We start from the raw sequence: 18,242 nt of genomic DNA, 5'->3' as shown, positions 1-18,242 counted from the left end.
CACCCCCCAATTAGTCACGTTTCATGTATCAGATAAACCATGACGAAATGGGGCTATATGAATCCCCTTCATACTGTCCACATTTTTCTCATCTTGAAAGCACAGATGAATACCTTATAATGTAGAGTAGGAAAGGGATTCATATGGCCCCATTGAATTGAATTTGTCACCAACAGATTCCTTTGGCGATAATAGTCTGTGACACCATCGCTCTTGTTTTTTCCGTACAGAAACAAACATGCACGCGTCAGCAGGCGCAACCATAAAAAAATATAGCTTCAGAGAAACAAGACAGGATTTGTTTTTTTGAAATAGTTCTGAAAATCTTTAGAATGAATAAAGCTGGAGTGTGGTAACATGTTTCTGTGTACCTGCTCATGTAGGAGTTGTGGATAACAAACTCGCAGATGGGTATGCAAAGCAAGCAACAACTAAAACTGAAATAAACATTGAGATTAGTCACAGTAAAGCAGAAGTGAAGAGTATAGATAAGATAGAAGTAAAAAAATGTTTTTTTTTTTAAATGGATAATTGGAATAAATAAAAAATAAAAGGTAGGCAGTATTACAAAGTCCAGAGGAGTGTAGGAGTAATAATAGGAGGTAATAGAACTAGGACGGAGGAAGATACCATGATAAGAATGAGGTTATGCAGTGTTTCCCCCAGAAAATGTGTTAGTTAAGGTGGTGTCTCTCCAGGGGGAAAGGGGTGGGTGGGTGTAAGGAACAGCATAACTCGGCCGGTCGCCATCACGTCTCCATCTCATCGCTGCCACCACAGCCTGGGGGGGCAATAAACTACAAACTGTGGTGACGTAGGCCAGCTTCGTCGCGTGAGGAAGCTTACAATTTTTGGTTGTGTTTTCCGCTCCATATGCTGAATGCCGATATACTATATATATCTCGATATTTTTTCCGTAAAGTAAAAACAATACACAAAACAGTCCTAGTTACCTGAGATACTAAGTATGTCATTATTATGACAATATTTTGACTTACTAATTTACTAAGTTAAAATAATGACTTGCTAAGTCAAAATAATGACTTAAGTCAAATTAATGACTTACTGTAAGTAAGCGTTTGGAATAAGCGTTTGAAAAAAAGAGTTAAAAGTGGGGCCACATGCTGACATATGCTCAACTCATCATGCTTAATTTATTACAGCATTTGGGAAGCCTGTAGTTTAATTTTTATGATATAAATGTTATATTTTTATCAACATGTGATAGCAGGGACCCTGCCATTCAAAACTAGGCTGCTACATTATTAATGATTAATGTAACTATAGCTGAAAAAATAGTACAATAGCAATAGGAGAGACTATTCATCCCTGGCCTTTATGAAGTTCATGTATGCTTTATGATGCAGTTACATTATATCAACTATCAGAGACAGCTTCAGGAAACTCTTCATTTAACATAATGTCGTTTTTTACTGCTTCAACACAGCTCAATCAACACAGAAAAAGATAAAGGGAAATAACTTAGTTGTTTACTGTAGGTCAATAATGCTTGTCTTTTTCTCAGACAGACACACACACGCACACACTCACACACCGCACAGTAAGCTAACGTTACGCTAAAAGCTAATTAGCCTTCACGTTAAGGACTGCGAGCGAGCTGAGCTGCCGCTTATGTTTCTAGAACGTCAACGGGCTCATAGTGATGTTACTAATAGTTGAGTTGTAGGGGACTGGGAGGTGTTTATTATAATTTGGGGAGAGTCCGCTGCCTTATGCTTACCTGCTAAACACCTATCTGCTCACCCCACATTGTCTCCCACAATGTTATTCCTCTCTTCAACAGCGTTGATTACAATTACATGAAAAAGTATTATTACCAATTATACAAAGTAGACAATGACATCATTATGTAAACACTGATATAGATAATAATACAAACAACATTTTGTGTTTTTATGAAAACCACTTAATACAAATACAGAGACTTTATAAAGGGAATGATTGTTCAATAATTGACATAATGGTCAATCGATCTCCTTGTGTGTTTTTTTCTGTTGCCACAGAGTTTCGCTACAACGACTTGGTATCCCCACACTTTCTTGACGTGATCGCCAATCTGTCGGGCTGCACAGCCCACCGCCGTTTCAACAACTGCTCGGACATTTGCTTCCACCAGAAGTACCGCACTCATGACGGCACTTGCAACAACCTTCAGCACCCCATGTGGGGCGCCTCGCTCACCCATTTCGAGCGACTGCTGAAATCTGTCTACGATAACGGTTTTAATCTGCCAAGGGGAGCCACTGAGCAGGCACACAATGGCTACAGGCTGCCACTGCCGAGGCTGGTGTCCACCACCATGATTGGAACAGAGACCATCACACCAGATGACCAGTACACCCACATGCTGATGCAGTGGGGTCAGTTTCTGGACCATGACCTGGACTCCACTGTGGCGGCCCTCAGCCAGTCGCGGTTCTCAGATGGCCAGCTGTGCACTCAGGTGTGCACCAATGACCCGCCCTGCTTCCCCATCCAGTTCCCTCCCAACGATCCACGGCAGCTACAAAGCAGAGCTCGCTGCATGTTTTTTGTGCGCTCCAGCCCAGTGTGCGGCAGCGGAATGACATCTCTCCTCATGAACAGCGTGTATCCAAGAGAGCAAATTAACCAGCTCACTTCTTACATCGATGCCTCAAACGTATACGGTAATTCACGGCATGAATCCGAGGAGATCCGAGATCTGGCCAGTCAAAGGGGTTTACTCCGACAAGGGATTATCCAACGCACAGGGAAGCCACTGCTCCCGTTTGCCACTGGACCACCCACCGAGTGTATGAGGGATGAGAACGAGAGTCCAATTCCGTGCTTCTTGGCTGGAGACCACCGTGCCAACGAGCAGCTGGGTCTGACCGCCATGCACACCGTGTGGTTCAGGGAACACAACCGCATAGCCACAGAGCTCCTGAGGCTAAACCCCCACTGGGACGGAGACACCATTTACCATGAGGCCAGAAAGATAGTGGGAGCGCAAATGCAACACATCACATATAGTCACTGGTTGCCAAAGGTAACGCTTCCTTTCTTATGCTGTGTTTAAGCTTAACCCAGTTGAAGTTAAAACAAGAATGCAGTATCTGATACCAATAGCACAGTTGATGATCCCAATTTCTGTCTTTTAGATCCTTGGCGAGGCAGGCATGAAGATGATTGGGCCGTACACAGGTTATGACCCCAATATTAACGCGGGCATCCTCAATTCTTTCGCCACTGCGGCGTTCCGCTTCGGGCACACCCTCATTAACCCGATACTCTACAGGTTGGATGGGGACTTCCAGCCCATCCCCCAGGGTCACATCTCCCTCCACCGGGCCTTCTTCTCCCCCTTTCGCATCGTGAACGAGGGTGGCATTGACCCACTGCTCCGCGGGCTCTTTGGTGTGGCGGGTAAAATGCGAGTCTCCTCGCAGCTACTCAATACAGAGCTGACCGAGAGATTGTTTTCTATGGCCCACGCTGTAGCGTTGGACCTGGCAGCTATGAACATACAGCGAGGAAGAGATCACGGCATACCGCCATATAATGATTACAGGACATTCTGTAACCTGTCATTGGCTCAAACCTTTGAGGATTTGAGAAACGAGATTAAGAATCCCAACGTCAGAGAAAAATTGCAAAGGTGATTTTTCAGACCTTACAGACTTTTAATGGAACCCCCGAAATGTGTAGGTTTAACATGTTCCCCTACATGTGGTAGGTTGTATGGCACGCCGCTGAACGTCGACCTGTTCCCTGCCCTGATGGCTGAAGACCTGGTCCCTGGCAGTAGACTAGGACCTACCCTCATGTGTCTGCTGGCATCTCAGTTCAAGCGCCTACGAAATGGAGACAGGTACACAGAATATTGTTTTTAAAAATATAAAAGAAATAGGTGGTATGCTATGAGATGCACATAGGAGCTCAAACTCTACTGCTGGGTGAAAACTGTGTTTAAGTTAGAATTTCTGTGTCTAACAGTTCCCATTTACGTTCCTTATTTTGTACAGATTCTGGTATGAAAACCCGGGTGTGTTTACTCCTGCCCAGCTAACTCAGTTAAAACAGGCCTCTTTGTCGCGGTTGATGTGCGACAATGGAGATAACATCACACGAGTCCAGCACGATGTCTTCAGGGTGGCGGAGGTGCCACATGGCTATGGCAGCTGCAATGAGGTCCCACAAATTGACCTGCGCATGTGGCAAGACTGCTGCGAAGGTAGAAAATCACACCTGTTTCAAATAAAAGTAACATTTATTCATGTAGATCCATATTTAAATTACAGAACACTGTCTGCACTTATTTGTTCCAGCTACAGTAAGTAGGGAAAGTATTCAGACCCCTTTAAATTTTTCACTCTTTGTTCATTATTTATTTTATTTCCCATAATGTACACTCAGCATGCCATATTGACAGGAAAAAATTAATTCAAATGTATTAGAAATTAAAATAAATAACAAAAACCACCTGTAGACAAGTATTCAGACCCTTTGCTCAATACTTTGTTGATGTACCTTTGGCAGCAATTACAGCCTTAAGTTGTTTTGAATACGACAGCACAAGCTTGGCACACCTATCTTTGGGCAGTTTCACGCATTCCTCTTTGCAGCACCCCTCAAGCCCCATCAGGTTAAGTGGGAAGCGTTGGTTTTCATCCAGGATGTCTCTGTACATTGCTGCATTCATCTTAGTCTAGTCAGGGAGGTGACCAAGAAGCCGATGGTCACTCTGTCAAAGCTACATCATTCCTCTGTGGGGAGAGGAGAACCTTCACGAAGGACAACCATCTCTGCATCAATCCACCAATCAGGCCTGTATTAGATAGTGGCCAGACTGAAGCCATTTCTTTGTTAAAAAGTTTGCCGAAATGCACCTGAAAGATTCTCAGTTCATGTCAAACAAAATTCTCTGTCTGATGAGACAAAGATTGAACTCTTTGCCGTGAATGCCAGGCATCATGTTTGGAGGAAACAAAGCACCGCTCATCACCAGACCAATACCATCCCTACAGTGAAGCATGATGGTGGCAGCATCATGCTGTGGGGATGGTTTTCAGCAGCTTGAACTGGGAGATTAGTCAGTATAGAGGGAAAAATAAATGCAGCAATATACAGAGACATCCTGGATAAAAACCAAGGATTCCAATCCAATCTGATGGAGCTTGAGAGATGCTGCAAAGAAGAATAGGCAAAACTGCCCAAGATAGGTGTGTCAAGCTTGTGGCATCGCATTCAAAAAGACTTGAGGGTGTAATTTCTGCCAAAGGTGCATCATCAAATTATTGAGCAAAGGGTCTGAATTCTTGTGTACATAGGATTTTTGAGTTTTTATTTTTACTAGATTTGCAAATATTTCTATATTAGTTTTTTCTGTCAAGTATTCTGAGTGTACCTTAATAAAAAATAAAATTAACTTTTTTGATTTTAGCAAATGGCTGCAATGAAACAAAGAGTGAAAAAATGGAAGTGGTAATACTTTCCTTCACCTCTGTATATATATACTGTACATCTCTAAAAAGAAAATAATAGCAAAGCCACTAGTTGCAAGTCATTTTGGAACTTGTACAGGTTGTGTAACACATTTGTTTGACCGCCACCTGTCCTGGAAACAGAAAAAAAACACAAAAAAAACTTTCACATATGGGTTTGATACTAAAAATGTTGAAATAATGATTTTAAACTGAATTTATACATACATATTCTCTAAAAAGTCAAAATTAATCACGTGTACTTTTCAACCACTAAAACACATTTTTCTCTTTCGGAATGCAAGTAAATAACTAATTATTTTACATCTTAATAGATGTTTTTCAATAAATAGTTTATTCAAAAAAATCCATGGATAACACTAAATTATATTTTAAGCAATAAATGTAAAATTTTGGTTAAAGAGCTTTTTCTACATTATGGTGTATTAACCTTCACATTTTGTGTGTACTATAAGGGGCATCTCAACGAAGACACTTTCTTTTACTGCACATTCACGTTATCATGGTTCTGACCTGCAGCGTGTTGCTATGTTAGCATAAATGCAGAAGACATTGCGACTTTTTATGGGCATTTTAGAACTGCAGTGAACTACCTTGAAACCGCTTTTCTTTTTTTTTTTTTTACCACAGAATGTGCTCTCATTCGATGAGGCTGCACTTACTCAGGTCAAGATGAAGAAAGATGCATACTTAAATAAGTTTTGATTTCATTTTAGAAATACTTTAATTAATTTATTGAATGTGAAAAAAACAAACATCATTTACAAGACACCGAAACGCATCAATTGAAATTTCTGACCGTCCAAAATATTGACACACGTATATAGGACAAAGGATTCTCGTCTGTCTGTGCAGCATGAGCACTGATCCTGCAGCCGTGTGTGGAACTGTCAGTTTGGGATAGGACGCAATCCACTTTGAACACATATAGTAGATCAACTTTGCGTGTGCTATCAGGTTAGCATGCATTTTAGTACATGCAAACCTTTAGTAAATCAGGCGCTATATGTATTAATTTACAGGGTGCTTTCACGACCACAAAACATGGAAGTCCTTAAAATGAGGACCACCTGTAGGTCAAAATATATAAAACGTTCCTTACATAACTGTGATTGTTTTGTTGTTTTTGACACCACCAGATTGCAGAACGAAGGGTCAGTTCAACGCATTGTCGTACCACTTTAGAGGGCGCAGGTCAGCAGAGCACAGCTATAAAGACAGCAAAGCCGTTGACAGCAGCAAAGAAAACAGGTAACCCAGCGGTGCAAAGTATTACAAAATGCTATTTTACTAATCATGAGCTCAATTTGGTATTGTTTACACATTTTGCAGCCCTGTGGAAGAAGCCACAAAAAGCCTTCTCAATGTTACTGTGACTTCCAAGAAAAGCACTGAACCTTCAATCAATGACTTCCAGGACTTTGTCTTTGACATGCAGAAGACGATCACAAGTTTACGAAAACAGGCAAGTGTCTGTATTTATTCACATGCTATATGCTAGGTGCTCACTGTAGTTAGAAGTCCAGCTTTAAACTTTAGAAAATACTATTAGCATTTGTGTGAAAATAATGAAAAGCTACTAATAACCTGTGATAAATCATGATAAATCCACATGTAATTAATCATGATTATTCTAAATTTAAATGTTTAATTAATCTGAAGAAAAATGTATATTAATAATTTGACAGCACTAATTATTATTGAAAAGTGTCCGATTAAGTAGAAAATTTGATATCCAAAGGGGTCAATACTGCGCATGAAAAGGGTTCCGATTATTATCAACATAATTGTAAAACAGTTCATGGCTTCACTTTCACAGGTTATTATTGATTTATTTCTGCCCCAAATTAAGCATTTTTAAGCATAAAAATAGCTTAATGAATTAAAAATATAAATACTAACCATTCAGAGCACGCTGCTCAGTATCGTGTCAACTGATTGGCTCAGCTTCAGGAAGCATTCAGTCCCGCCTTAACGAGTGTAGAGGCGATTATTTGAGTGTTGTTTCATGTCTACAGATCTCTCATAATGTTTAAAAAACATATTTTTAAGTTTTTTTAATGCTCTATTATTAAAAACCTGGAACCAGGTCTTCCTTAACTAACAGAAGGCAATATGTGAAGCTTGATGAAAATACGTCTGCAGAGCTAGATATATCTTGTGGAGTACCCCAGTGATCAATACTGGGGCTAAAAAAATTTCAATCTCTATATAAATTACATCTGTAAATTTACAAAGTACTCAAAGTTAGTACTATTTGCAGATGACACTACTGTTTTGTTTAGGAGAGAACACACAGAAGCTAATACAAATAATAACAGAAGAAATTAACAAATTAAAGAGATGGTTTGACAAAATCAGATTATCTTTGCATCTCAGGAAAACTAAAATATTGCTTTTTGGTAACAGTAGAAGAGAAGGTCAAATATGAATCCAAATAGACAGAATCGACAATGAAAGAGTAAAAGAAATCATATGTTGGGGTGTAATAATAGACCCAACATTGGGGGGGGCACCAAGCGTCTTTCATGTCCTCTTTGCCAGTGTCGGGTCCTAAATGGCTGTCAAAGTGTACCAACTTTCCCATAATACCTACTCAGACGTCTTCTGTCCAGGTGAGATGCATGATTTATGATCTAGAACAAACTTACAGGGAGCAGGGGAGTGAGGAAGCAGCAGACCACTCGATGACGTACACATAGGGACACAGGGAAGTGATCACGCCGCTATAAAAAGTTTGTCTGCGTTAGCGCTTATAATAACAATATCACTAATACTTGGTCAGGGAATGTAAATGGAGTATTGTTGGCAGTTTTTGAATACTTTTATTTAGGTTTATTTACAAGTTGAATGCATTAAAAAAATCCATCCGTTATCATGTCTTCCATAATGATTGTGAACGATAGGCAAAATTCCGAAAGAGGTGCAGTTTCCCTTTAAGACCTTTAGCATGTCAGTATGTGGAATTAAATTATGTAATGGATTAAATACTAATATAAACATTGCAAAGATACGAAAAGAAGGTAGGTATAAATAAACTCTGCTTCTTCATATTGCTTTTCGGACATACTATAATGAGAAACTTGAAATATGTTGTATGCATGTTTGAAATAAACAAACACCAAAACCAAACCATAACCAATTAACTGTTATGAACAAGGGTTCACTGTATTAACCTCCTCATCGCCACAAAGCAACATAACAACTAGTGACACACACGCAGCAATTAAAAAGTCCACACAGTGACCTTCTGTTCACTGCAAAATAAACTTCAAAATAAAAGCATGTCACTACTAACCTGGATCTTACTCCCTTTTTCTGTATTGCTAGACACCGGAAAAAAGATTAGTGCATTTATGAAAGTTTAATTGTCATTTTAGTTAATATATAGAAGTCAATTACAGCAGCAGCTGTTAGATAAGAATAGAAAATATGGTAATGTTGGTGAAATGACAATGAAAATCTGCCTTTTAATGGTGTCTACAAAGCAACGTCGCTCGACAACAGCTTATGTCGCCATCAGTCAGATTTAGTACGTTCCACTGTATTTACAGTGTCACATTACAACGAGGAGAACACAAGATGGAGTTGAGATTTGTACAATAATTCTCTGTCTGTCGCATTCTCCAGATTAAACGACTGGAAGCCCGTCTGAGCAAGACTGGCTGCACTGACAGTAATGAGCGTGTGCGCACAGATGGAGAGCAGTGGAAAGAGGATCCATGCACACAATGTGAATGCAAGGTAGGATGAACATATGTTGTTGTTATTATACTTTTATGATCACATAGAACTAGAATGTCTCTTAGTACGGTGCAGACCTCCACCGAGGCTCAACTGGCAACAAGATGGACATTCTGTTGGATGGACTTTGATTCCTTAGTGACACAAGCTGTGTATTCGACGCTTTATGTTAACTGAAATGGATTCTTTCGTCCGTAGGATTCCGTATAAGTATTGCAGGCAGCTCATGACATTTTCCGTGAATTTGACATTAGTTTTTTATATTCCCCACCCAATTTCTTAAAAATTATTATTTCAGTTTTAGCGTTTTAGCTGCGTTTCAGTATTTCTCCCATGCAGCAGTGTGACATAAAAGTGAAAATGATCATAAAACGCTAAGAGGAAAATAAACGAGAACCGCACATTTAGGCTCCCTTTTTCTTGACTATCGCTATCGGCATTAAGATAAAATACTATAATAATAAAGTATTATTGTTCATTAAAGCTAGAGTGGCCATTGATTCCGTGTCGTTACAGGATTAGTGGGAAAAGAGGAGATTATTCTTTCTGATTAGCCCGAGACAATATTTTAAGAAGGTAGAAATGCCTGAAAGGGGAACTTCACAATTCCTATGTAATACATTGTAAGTCTGAGGTGGCTAACAATGAAGCTAATTATTAAAATCGATTTAATTGGTGCTAGGACCCCCAAAACAGCAAATTGTTAACATGTCAATCAATCAATCAATCAATGTTTATTTATATAGCCCTAAATCACAAGTGTCTCAAAGGGCTGCACAAGCCACAATGACATCCTTGGTACAGAGCCCACATAAGGGCAAGGAAAAATTCACCCCAGTGGGACGTCGATGTGAACGACTATGAGAAACCTTGGAGAGGACCGCATATGTGGGTAACCCACTCCCCCCTTTAGGGGAGACCTAAAGCAATGGATGTCGAGTTGGTCTGACATAATATTGTGAAGGTCCAGTCCATAGTGGATCCAACATATCAGCGAAAGTCTAGTCCACAGTGGATCCAACATAATAGTGAGAGTCCAGTCCATAGTGGGGCCAGTAGGAATCTATCCCGAGCGGAGACGGGTCAGCAGCGCAGAGATGTCTCCGACCGATGCACAGGCGAGTTGTCCACCCCGGGTCCCGACTCTGGACAGCCAGCACTTCATCTATGGCCACCGGACCTGTGTAACTCCCCCTCCACAAGGGAGAGGGGGGCAGAGGAGAAATGAAAAGAAACGGCAGATCAACTGGTCTAAAAGGGGGGTCTATTTAAAGGCTAGAGTATACAAATGAGTTTTAAGATAGGACTTAAATGCTTCTACTGAGGTAGCATCTCTAACTGTTACCGGGAAGGAATTCCATAGTACTGGAGCCCGAATAGAAATCGCTCTATGGCCCGCAGACTTTTTTTGGGCTCTAGGAATCACTAATAAGCCGGAGTTCTTTGAACGCAGATTTCTTGCCGAGACATATGGTACAATACAATCGGCAAGATAGGCTGGAGCTAGACCGTGTAGTATTTTATACGTAAGTAATAAAACCTTAAAGTCACATCTTAAGTGCACAGGAAGCCAGTGCAGGTGAGCCAGTATAGGCGTAATATGATCAAACTTTCTTGTTCTTGTCAAAAGTCTAGCAGCTGCATTTTGTACCAACTGTAATCTTTTAATGCTAGACATAGGGAGACCCGAAAATAATACGTTACAGTAATCGAGACAAGACGTAACGAACGCATGAATAATGATCTCAGCATCGCTAGTGGATAAAATGGAACGAATTTTAGTCATATTACGGAGATGAAAGAAGGCTGCTTTAGTAACACTCTTGATGTGTGACTCAAACAAGAGAGTTAGGTCGAAGATAATACCCAGATTCTTTACCGAGTAATGTAACATCCTTTTTTTAAATATTAACTTTTAGATAGGAAATATGTATACTAGGAGTGTAAAAAATTATCGGCACAAACCGATAACCGATTTTAACTTTAGAGATATAAATACATCGTTTGGCGAGCCCCTAGATCGATCTATATATAGTATGCCCGGTTGGAAAGTCATTAATTGGTTGCTTTTAGATCTACTACGAAATATGGCCGCTCTAATCTTGCAAGATTTCTGTGATGAGTACCGTTCTCGTTTGGGACTGACAACGACAAAGCAACATGTCAGACAGCACCGAAAAAGTTTACAAACAATGCACCGGCGAATATTAAATCTTAAGTGTGGTTAATATTTGATAAAAAAAAAAGAAGAAGAAGAATGGTCCGTTGGATAAAAGTATGGCCATTTTTTACGTTTGGAAAGCAATGATTAAGTATCGGCAGCACGACTAATCTAAGCACTCGCATGTTGTGATGGCATTGTGACACTCAAGCCAACGATGATGAAGCTAGTGTTGCTAATGCTAGCTGAGCGACTAACTGATTTGAAAGACTTTCAGCCCCAATTTAGCCACAACTCTGCGAGGTAATCACATCAACTACTCCACTGTTCATTAGGGATGTATAAATAAATGATAATAAATATACCGAGTACTTTTAGTACCGATTTCTAATTGGGTCAGTCCTTCTGGACCGTGAAGATTCTGGACTCATGATACTGCTTTCGGTATTTTCTATCCAGCTGATCGTTGTAATTATGATATGCTGTCACATTCGGTTCAGCTGCCGGTGCATAGAAATAACAAATCAGCTTGGAATAATTACAAATAAGAAGCAACACCACACACAAGTTTGTCACACAACAATTCATCCTCAAAATGCCACTTAAAGGGAACTGCACATTTTGGGGAATTTTGTGTATCGTTCACAATAATTATTTTAGATGACGGATGTATTTTTTTGCATTGCATTCAATAGTAAACAAAGTATTTGAGCTTCTACACTAAAGCTGCTGTTTAGTTTACATGGTGTCACTTAAGTATATCTTGCACTTGTGTTACTGTGATGTTATAACACCTGTACTTGATGCACAGCTTGCTTTTCTCTGTATTTACCGTAATTGTTGCTACCTGAGCAAAAATCAGTAAATACCTGGTAGCTTTTCCAAAAGTGTTTTGTTTACATCTTATTTTCTTAAAGTTTATGCATAGCAATGCCTTGAAGTTGATACTTTTACTATTTGCTCATAATTAATGCGGGCACCACCTATTTTGTATGTGTCTATTTAAAAACATTGTGACATTGTACTGACATGATACAAGATACATTTAATTTTGTTTTCACCATGCAAAGCTTCCATCTGCATTGAATTGCATCAATGTGTATCGCATCGAATCGTAATGTTTTAAAAAGTATTGTGAGCGAATCGTATCGTAAACCATGTATCGAGATTTACATCGAATCACCATTTAAGGTAGACATGCACACCCCAAATATAAATATATAGCTCCTAAGATCATTGGGACACTCAAACTCTTCTACCACGATAAGGTAGCAGCTCAGAGACGAGATATATACATATATATAGTTATATATATTATATCTACCTACTTATATATATCTGTATATATAATGAGCTTGAGCTGGTGCGTGAGGTGGAGAAGTTCCGGCTCATGGGACTCCGGCAGCAGCAGACAGGTACTGACGGGCCAAGCAGCGTGCAGTTTTGGCGGTCGCAGGGGCAAAAACTCGGACATAGTTGGGGATTCCATTGAAAACAACTTCTGGTTGGTTTCGAAGCGATTCTGGGCCACCATCCGCCACCCCAGGAGGGGGAGGCAGTGCACTATCCACACCGTGTATGGTGGGGATGTGTGCTGCTGACCTCGACTAGGCGTGTTGTGGCTCAGTGGAGGAAATACTTCAAAGACCTCCTCAATCCTCCACCTACACATCTTCCTATGAGGAAGCAGTGCCTGGGGAATCTCTGGTGGGCACTATCATTTTTGGGGCTGAGGTAGTTAAAAAGCTCCTCGGTAGCAGGGCCCCTGGGGGTGGATGAGACCCGCCCGGAGTTCCTTAAGGCTCTAGATGCTATGGAACTGTCTTGGCTGATGAGACTATGCAGCATTGCGTGAACATTTGGGGGCGGTGCCTCTGGATTGGCAAACCTCTCTTTAAGAAAGAGAACCGGAGGGCGTGCTCCATCTTTTGTCGGATCACACTCCTCAGCCTTCTGAAGAGGAGGCTATAGTCCAACCTCGGATTCAGGAGGAGTATTGTGGTTTTCGTCCTGATCGAAGAACTGTGGACCCGCTCTATACTCTCGGGTCCTCAAGGGTGCATGGGAGTTTGCCCAACCAGTCTACATATGCTTTGTGGACTTGGAGAAGTGTCCCTCGGGAATTCATGTGGGAAGTGCTCAGAGAGTATGGGGTACCTGACCGCCTTATTGTGGTGGTCCACTCCCTGTATGATCAGTGTCAGAGCTTGGTACGCATTGCCAGCAGTAAATCGGACCCGTTTTCAGTGAGGTTTTGACTCCGCCAGGGCTTTCCATTGTCACCAGTTCTGTTCATAAGTTTTATGGACAGAATTTCTAGGCGCAGTCAGGGTGTTGAGGGGATTCGGTTTGGTGGCTGCAGGATTAGGTCTCTGCTTTTTGTAGATGATGTGGTCCTGATGGCCTCATCTGGCCTTGATATTCAGCTCTCACTGGATCGGTTCGAGTGTCAAGCAACTGGGATGAAAATCAGCACCTTTACGTCCAAGTCCATGGTTCTCGCCCGGAAAAGGGTGGAGTGCCATTTCCGGGTTGGGGAGTAGATCTTGCCGAAAGTGAAGAAGCTCAAGTACCTCGCAGTCTTGTTCACGAGTGAGGGAAGAGTGGATCAGGAGATCAACCAGCGGGTCAGTGTGGCATCTGCAGTGACGCGGAGCCTGTATCGATCCGTCGTGGTAAAGAAGGAGCCTGGCCGGAATTTAAAGCGCTGAATTTACCGGTCGATCTACGTTCCAGGGCAGCACGGAGGAACAGGGGTTAGTGCGTGTCCTGGGTTCGATCCTGGGCTCGGGATCTTCCTGTGTAGAGTTTACATGTTTGTGACTGCATGGGTTCCCTCCGGGTACTCCGGCTTCCTCCAATCTCACATGCACCCGGGGATAAGTTGATTGGCGACACTAAATTGGCCCTAGTGTGTGAATATGAATGTTGTCTGTTAAAAACCTGGGCAAAAACCACAATACTCCTCCTGAATCTGAGGTTGGACTCTGTCTATTTGTGTTGGCCATGCGATGAGGTGGCGACTATCTGCCCGAATGCAGCTGAGATAGGCTCCAACACTCCCCGCGACCCCAATAGGGATAAGCTGTAGAAAATGGATGGATCTACGTTCCCATCCTCATCAATGGACATGAGCTTTGGGGTTATGACCGAAAGGACAAGATCACGGGTACAAGCCGCAAAAATTAGTTTCATCCGTCAGTTGGTGGGGCTCTCCCTTAGAGATAGGGTGAGAAGCTCTGTCATTCGGGAGGAGCTCAGAGTAAAGTCGCTGTTCATCCACATCGAGAGGAGCCAGATAAGGTGGTTAGGGCATCTGGTCAGGATGCTCTTTGGGGAAGTATTTAAGGCACGTCCGACCGGTAGGAGGCAACGGGGAAGACCCAGGAGACGTTGGAGGGACTATGCCCCCTCTACTGGCCTGGGAACGCCTCCATATTCCCCGGGAAGAGGTGGACGAAGTGGCTAAGGAGAAGGAAGTCTGCGCTTCTCTACTTAGGCTGCTTCCCGACCCGACTCCGGATAAGCGGAAGAAGATGGATGAATGGATAGATAGTGATGTAGATAGATATTCTTGGCGACACTGAGTCGTCACAATAATCCTTTAAATAAGCTCATGATGCAGTAAATTGAATGATGCAGACTGGATACTGGATACTTACAAATGCGCTATAATTATTTGCTACTTGTTTGTGTGTTTTAGACTGCAACATTGTTAAACTAAGGACACTTATCACATATGTCTAGCTTGTGTGCTATTGTGTGCTTAGCAGTTGTGTAGCTGCTAGCTCCTCGTAGCCTATAACCCAACATGTTTACCTTTTGTTAATGACGTGACTAAAATACAAGATAAAACTAACTTTGTGTGTTTATTGGAGGACATGCAGATGTTAACGGGCTGTAAAGTAAACATACTACAAGACTGCTTGTGTCGAAAAGTTTAGGTGCAAGCCGATATCATCCGATAATAATTTTTTTTTTTTCTGATATCTGATCGGGACACTCTTAGGTAATCACTACTTTGATACATGAGTTTTTTCATACTGGTTATTGTTCTGCGAGAAATCTTTGTTGTGACCACAGGGACTCTTTCATCCGGTCTAATCTAATAAGGAATGTCCTTTCTTTGTCCTCGCAGGACGCCAGGGTCACCTGCTTTGTGGAGTCTTGTCTGCCAGCCCAGTGCAAACAGCCTGTCAGGCTAAAAGGCGCCTGCTGCCCCGTGTGCCTGAACGCAGCCAAGGGGCCAAAAGCAGACCGCAGCCATTAATGAGCCTCAGGACCTGCCCACTATCACACGCTTGTGTCTGAAACAGTCAGACAGCCACCGAGAGGAGGAGACTCACGAAGCCCACCAGTAGCCTGGAAACACACAATAGCCTCATTTTTTTTTCTTCATTTTTGAACAGGGGGAGATGGTTCTGTTCTTCTTTGTTTTTGTTGCCTCCTCCAGGACTAAAAGGATTCTTCTCTGATCTGGAGGACGGATGAACGCTCCCTGAGGCCTTTGCAGCGCAACAATTTAGGCTGTCCGACCCCCTTTTGGTCTGTCGCCATCAACCTGCAGGAAAGGGAAGTCGATTGAGAGGAGGCAGCCATTTTTGTTTGTTCACAAACGTTTCTCAGGTTAGATATGCCAAAAAAACAAAAAAAAAACGGTGCTATTTTACCCTTAAAATGAATTAATCACTTAATACCTTCAAAGTATTGTCTTGTATATGAAAAAGCAACATATATCCATTTTTATCACTATTGAGATCACTTTATTCAATGTAAATGACTTTTTATAAATAGTTAGGTCTTTTATTCTAAGGTGCTTTATAACAATGCATTTTTAATACAAACAATGTGAAGCCCTATGGAAAATTCCAATGAAAGAAAAATGTCTACTGATTTCTGATGGTCGTCATGTTGTGAACTTTGTCCCCAGTAAGAGCCAACGTCCTCTGCAGTAGACATTTGTTTGTGGTTTATTTCTTTAATCAGAAAAAAAATAGCCCTGTTATACATGTCCACTGCAGTGGACGACCGCTGTAGTATTTAGTTTTTAAGTCCGCACTACTCATAACTGAAGGACTGCATTGATTTACTGCTGGGCCTGCAGCGCTGGATCACAAAGTCTATGCGTTCAATTGCCATGAACCGTGTGATCATGTTCACTTCAAAAGGGCGCATTGCCCCCTTTTTTAGTAGAGGATTGCCCCACTAGTGTTTTCTTTGCCAAACTTTGTTGAAAGTTACGTCATTAAGCCGAGCACGCTGCGCAGGGCAAGGCTTCTTTAACCTTCTGACCCTCATTCCACGTAATGGAAGCCATATGCGAGGTGGGAAGGGATTTAGTGACAATCAAAACACGTTGCGCATGCAATGAGACGGATACTTCTTGTATGAAGCATACACGACATGCACACACTTTTAGCGTTCCTCCTCATTGTGTTCTGTAAGCGGTGACGTCCAAAGCAAGCATCTGTCATTAAAGCGATATAATACTGTCTGGAATGTTCCATTCAGGACGGGTTTTTACATGAAACTGTGTTTACGGTTGTGTATTTGCTTGCTCTCTCTGCTTGTACCACAAACAAGTCCTCCGATGTGTGCTAGTTTAAGTTTTAAAGCTCTGGGAGGTTTCTGTTACCTGGGATAAATGTTTTTTTTGGAGTGTTTCTTTTTGTTTGTTTGTTTTACAGTAACCAGCCCTTTTCCCCCCTCTTAAAAAGTGTCAATAGAATGCAAGACTGAACATGCCTTACCAGCACTGTCCCTTTTACGAGTGATCAACGGGGCTCCACTAGTTAGTACCTATCATGACATTTGTATTGTATGTTTGCCAAAGAATGGTTTGCACTGTAATCTATGCCTCTCAACAGTAATAATAATAATAAAAAAATAAGCCACTTTTGAGTTCTATACTGGGTTCTTTTTAGCACCTGCAAGGCTCATGAAGTTTTTCAAAAATCTGTTTAAATTACGCTTCATAGACCTTGACAAAAATCCAGTTGAACGTTTTTATTGGGTTAAAAAGTGTAACAATTACTATACTACCTCAACTTACAAGCTTATTGGTTCCGTAATGACGCTCTTAACTCAAAACAGCGATGCCTTTTAAAACATTTTGGATAAGAAATATAGCAATAAACGATACAATAAATGTACTACTAACAACTACATTAGTTTAATAAAGTAATGTGATAATAAAGTTGAGTATTTACCCTGGGTAGTGAACTTTTATGGTATCTCCTTTCAGCTGCTTCTCCATCAGTCACACCATCAACAGCTTTTCCATATTTTCATGGATAAATATCCGCCGTTTAGGTATTATTTTAATATTCTGGGCTGGCGTTGGACTTATTCTGCTTTAGAATGGTGCAGACTAGCAGTGATACGCCCAAATTGTTTTGCCCAGTCATTTTTTTTATGATTTCCTTCTTCCTTCCCATGGTTGCAAAACAATGGATGTCGACCTCTAGCTATAAGCTAATGCTAGCGAGTAAGACCAGATGTTTTGGGCGGACCTTTTGGCATTCACTGTGACATTTGCTAAACTAACTAATGACGGGAGATGCTTGTAACGCAATTTTTTAAAATGCAATCTAAAGCATGACAATTACTGGAGAGACAGCTCTTATTTCAAAACACTCTTAAGTTGGGGCCACTCTTAAATTGAGGTACCCCTATAATGTAAATATAGACGACCTAGAATAGATTTGACGCCACCTATAAAGTATGCATTGGAACTCCGCTCCAAATACCCACGCGGTACTCATTAAAAAGTAGTGGGGCGGGATCCGCAAGCATGGGGATTATGTGTGCATTACCACCACTCTGGAAAGTGAGCATGTGGAAGTGTGCAG

The 18,242-nt window shown here is 41.4% G+C and overlaps 1 protein-coding gene across 3 annotated transcripts in view; it reads left to right on the top strand.

The window, feature by feature from the left end:
* Window positions 1-17,286, top strand: part of pxdn (peroxidasin) — a 106,422-nt gene extending 89,136 nt beyond the window's left edge. For all 3 annotated transcript variants that reach the window (XM_061968511.1, XM_061968512.1, XM_061968514.1), the window contains 8 exons: window positions 2,025-3,031; window positions 3,144-3,640; window positions 3,719-3,853; window positions 4,008-4,216; window positions 6,626-6,737; window positions 6,819-6,951; window positions 9,117-9,230; window positions 15,530-17,286. In XM_061968511.1, coding sequence (XP_061824495.1) covers window positions 2,025-3,031; window positions 3,144-3,640; window positions 3,719-3,853; window positions 4,008-4,216; window positions 6,626-6,737; window positions 6,819-6,951; window positions 9,117-9,230; window positions 15,530-15,661 — 2,339 coding nt within the window. In that variant the 3' untranslated portion in view covers window positions 15,662-17,286. The remainder of the gene's footprint in view (window positions 1-2,024; window positions 3,032-3,143; window positions 3,641-3,718; window positions 3,854-4,007; window positions 4,217-6,625; window positions 6,738-6,818; window positions 6,952-9,116; window positions 9,231-15,529) is intronic.
* The last annotated feature ends 956 nt before the right edge of the window (window positions 17,287-18,242 follow it).

The sequence above is a fragment of the Nerophis lumbriciformis genome, linkage group LG08, assembly GCF_033978685.3.
Source record: "Nerophis lumbriciformis linkage group LG08, RoL_Nlum_v2.1, whole genome shotgun sequence".
NCBI classification, from domain to species: Eukaryota; Metazoa; Chordata; class Actinopteri; order Syngnathiformes; family Syngnathidae; genus Nerophis; species Nerophis lumbriciformis.
This window is presented reverse-complemented; position numbering and strand designations above follow the sequence as displayed.